This window comes from Colobus angolensis, unplaced genomic scaffold (genome assembly GCF_000951035.1).
Source record: "Colobus angolensis palliatus isolate OR3802 unplaced genomic scaffold, Cang.pa_1.0 Scaffold93, whole genome shotgun sequence".
Taxonomy (NCBI): Eukaryota; Metazoa; Chordata; class Mammalia; order Primates; family Cercopithecidae; genus Colobus; species Colobus angolensis.
The window spans coordinates 1,900,320-1,904,710 of NW_012123265.1; the positions used below are offsets into that span (position 1 = coordinate 1,900,320).

Consider the following 4,391-nt stretch of genomic DNA (forward strand, 5'->3'; position numbering starts at 1 on the left):
AAAAAAAAAAAAAAGAACATCCAGGCAACTGGTACTCCAAAGCTCACCGGCAGAACAACCATGGAGCCACCAGGGGGCACCAGACACCACAGTCAGCCATGCCCTGGGGCCCAGTCCCAGCCACCTACACAACCCAGGCTGATCTGCCTGCCTGTCTGCTCTCATGGGGGACAGGTCTGGGTGGAAGGCTTAGGTCTCTGAATAGGTAGAGACCCCTTTGTTTATTTGTAACCTATACTGACTCTATCAGGGAAGAGCACATCAAACAATGTTAACACATTTTAATTCATATTTCCTCTGCTCCATACAGGAGCAGGACCCTGGAAGAAAGGAATGGGCACATTTACTAGGAAAACCAAGTCTTGCCCAATTAGGAGGGTCACATACTGAAGTAATTACATAAATCGTGGGCCCTAAACTTCCAAAGGGCTTGAAAACAACCCTAAGGCTGGGTGCGGCAGCTCACGGCTATAATCCCAGCACTTTGGGAGGCCGAGGCAGGTGGATCACCTGAGGTCAGGGATTCAAGACCAGCCTGGCCAACGTGGCAAAACCCCATCTCTACCAAAAATACAAAAATTAGCTGGGCGTGAAGGCAGCCCAGGCACCTGTGATCCCAGCTACTCGGGAGGCTGAGGCAGGAGAATCGCTTGAACCTGGGAAGCAGAGGTTGCAGTGAGCCAAGATTGCACCACTGCAATCCAGCCTGGGAAGGCAGAGTGAGATACTGACTTAAAAAAAAAAAAAAATTCCCGTCCTCACCAAGCCCTGACCTTCAGGCTTCCTTCTAACGCCTTCCTTCCTCTTATACTACAAACATGCAAGTCATCTAGAAACAACTCACTTCACCCCACTTCCTCCACCTCAAGCTACCTGCCTGTACCTCCCTTAACCAAAGGGGTAGTCAGCAGCCCTACTTCTATTCCCTCACCTGCTATTCACTCCTCAAGCCATTAACTCCATGAGCGTTCACGTCTATGTGCTAGAGCTGTCCTCCAGTGGTCTAATTTTCTTTTCTCTCCCTCCCTCCCTCCTTCCTTCCTTCCTTGCTTTTTTTTCAAGAAACAAGGTCTCACTATGTTGCCAGGGCCGGTTTTGAACTCCTGGGCTCAAGCAATCCTCCTGCCTAGCCTCCCATAGGCATGAGCCTAATTTTCAAATCAAATACCTGCTTGGTCTTTTTGAAACTGGATTTCTCTGCATTATTTGACATGGTTAACAAACCTGACTTTTACCTTCCCTGACACTATACTCTTTTTAATTTGCCTGTTTTTCTCACTCTTTTACCTCTTCTGTCATTGATTCCTATGCGCCAACACACATACCCAGCACGTAAGAGTATGTTTTCCCCCAATCTCCTCTTAAGTCCTCCATTCTCTCTACATAGTGGTTTTCTTTTTCTTTTGTACCTTTTTTATTTTTTTATTTTTTGGTAGAGACAGGGTTTCACTGTGTTGCCCAGACTGGTCTCAAACTCCTGGACTCAAGTAATCCTCCTGCCTCAGCCTCCCAAAGTGCTGGGATTAACTAGGCTTATTTTTTTTTAATATATAAAAACTTTTTTAAAAAGAGATGGAGTGGCCAGGCAAGGTGCCTCACGCCAGTAATCCCAGCACTTTGGGAGGCCGAGACGGGCGGATCACGAAGTCAGGAGATCGAGACCATCCTGGCTAACACGGTGAAACCCCGTCTCTACTAAAAAATACAAAAAACTAGCCGGGCAAGGTGGCGGGCGCCTGTAGTCCCAGCTACTCGGGAGGCTGAGTCAGGAGAATGGCGTGAACCCAGGAGGTGGAGTTTTCAGTGAGCTGAGATCAGGCCATTGCACTCCAGCCTGGGTGACAGAGAGAGACTCCGTCTCAAAGAAAAAAGGAGATGGAGTCTCACTATATTGCCTAGGCTGGTCTCAAACTCCTAGGTTCAAGTGATCCCCCTGCCTTGGCCTCCCAAAGTGCTAGTATTATGGCATGAGCTACCATGCCCAGTCTCTTTTTATTTTTTATTTTTATTATTATTATTATTGAGATGGAGTCTAGCTCTGTTGCCCAGGCTGGAGTTCAGTGGCATGATCTTGGCTCACTGCAACCTCCACTTCCCAGGTTCAAGCAATTCTTCTGCCTCACCCTCCTGAGTAGCTGGGACTACAGGCATGTACCACTATGCCCAGCTAATTTTTGTATTTTTAGTAGAGACAAGGTTTCACCATGTTATCCAGACTGGTCTCAAACTCCTAACCTCAGGTGATCTGCCTGCCTTAGCCTCCCAAAGTGCTGGCATTACAGCCATAAGCCACTGTGCCAGGCCTCTTTTATTTTTTAAAATAGAGATGAGGTCCCACTATGTTGCCCAGACATGTCATGCGACTTATCTATTCACCCGGCCCAAGGTATCCCAGAACGCTTCTGTGCTACCAGGCTCCTGGGCCTTGGCAGGGTGCACAAGACTCATCAGAGTCACACATGTTCGTCTCCTCCAGCCTTTGGTGAGCGCCTATAAAATCAATTCCCATTCTGTCCCCCCTAACTCCTGACCACTCCCACACACAAATGAAGAGGAGTCTGCACTTGTAGAGAAGCCCACCCAGAAAATCAGAGGCCCTTACCTCACAGTAAACAATGTCTGCTCCATAATCCAAGGCCAGCAGCCTCATTGGAAGAGTCCCTACCCGAACCATTGGGGCCAGGATTAGCTTATTATGATAACACAGAGACAGGCTATTCAAAATCATTTCCTCCTCTGTTACAGCCTGAAAAAAAAGGAAACAAGAGTCAGAAATTCAAATGGAGAAAATCTCTTCTGTTATCAAGGGCAGGCTTCCCTTCTTCAAGCTTCTAGCACACAGTAGTTTGTTTTCCTTTTCTTTTGGTTGTTTATGTTTGTTTGTTTTTGTTTTTGAAACAGTCTTGCTTTGTCACCCAGGCTGGAATGCCATGTAGTGCAGGGCTCACGGCAACCTCCGACTCCCAGATTCAAGCAATTCTCGCACCTCAGTCTCCCAAGTAACTGGGATTATGGGTGTCTGCCACCACAACCGGCTAATTTTTGTATTTTGAGTGAAGATGGAGTTTTACAGCTGGGCACGATGGTTCACACCTGTAATCCCAGCACTTTGGGAGGCCAATGCAGGCAGATCACCTGAGGTCAGGAGTTTGAGATCAGCCTGGCCAACATGGTGAAACCTGGTCTCTACTAAAAAATACAAAAATTAACTGGGCATGGTGGCGGGCACCTATAATCCCAGATAGGAGGCTGAGGCAGGAGAATCGTTTGAATCCAGAAGGCAGAGGTTGCAGTAAGGCAAGATGGTGCTATTGTACCCCAGCCTGGGCAACAAGAGCAAGACTCCATCTCAAAAAAAAAAAAAAAAAAAATGGGAGTTTCACATTGGCCAGGCTGGTCTTGAACTCCAGACCTCACGTGATCCACCCACCTCGGCCTCTTAGAGTGTTGGGATTATAGGCGTGAGCCACTGCGCCTGGCCTGTTTTCCTTTTCCCTGAACATAAAAATTAGTATACATGCACATTCATTCATCTAACAAACATTTATTAAGTGCCTAATCTGTGCCAGTCACTGTCCCAGTCTCCTGGGACACATTAGAGGAAAAAAAAAAAAAAAGAAAAAAGAAAAATTCCTGCTCTGGCAGTTTTCATTCTTTTTTTTTTTTAAACTCAAATACCTGCAGTGGAGTATCTGAAGCAGAGTTTTCATTCTAGCCAGAGAATATAGGCAAAAAAACAAAAAGCATAACAAATAAGTAAACTATATAGTATGTTGGAAAACTGGTAATGCTAGAGCAGTGAGAAGGGAGATTGAAAGTGCTGGGGATGGGTTGCAATTTCAAATAGAGAAGTCAACATGGGCTTTTATGAGAAGATTTGATCAGTGAAGACCCCCTTTTTATTATAAAAATAATAAAAAGCCAGGCAACGGCTCACGCCAGTTATCTCAGCACTAAGGAGGCCATGGTGGGGAGATCGCTTGAGTTGGAGGTGGAGATCAGCTTGGAGTTGGAGATCAGCCTGGGTAACATGGCAAGACCTCATTTCTACAGAAACATAAAAATTAGCCAGTGCATGCCTGTAGTACCAGCTCCTCAGGAAGCTGAGGTGAGATCACTTGAGCCTGGGTGGCAGAGGTTGCTGAGCTGAGCTGAGATCACACCCCTGCACTCCACCCTGGGTGACAGTGAGACCCTGTCTAAAAATAAAAATAAAACTAGGCCAGGCAAGGTGCCTCACGCCTATAGTCCCAGCACTTTGGGAGGCCAAGGTGGACAGATTGCTTGAACTCAGGATTTCAAGACCAGCCTGGGCAACATGGTGAAACCCCATCTCTACAAAAAATACAAAAATTTGGCCGGGCGCGGTGGCTCAAGCCTGTAATCCCAGC

General features: G+C 46.7%; 1 protein-coding gene across 4 annotated transcripts in view; it reads right to left on the bottom strand.

Moving 5' to 3' along the window:
• The window catches only part of DUS2 (dihydrouridine synthase 2), a 79,947-nt gene that overhangs the window by 42,237 nt on the left and 33,319 nt on the right, over positions 1 to 4,391 (bottom strand). For all 4 annotated transcript variants that reach the window (XM_011932040.1, XM_011932039.1, XM_011932041.1 and 1 more), the window contains one exon: positions 2,603 to 2,746. In XM_011932040.1, the coding sequence (XP_011787430.1) occupies positions 2,603 to 2,728 (126 nt within the window). In that variant the 5' untranslated portion in view covers positions 2,729 to 2,746. The remainder of the gene's footprint in view (positions 1 to 2,602; positions 2,747 to 4,391) is intronic.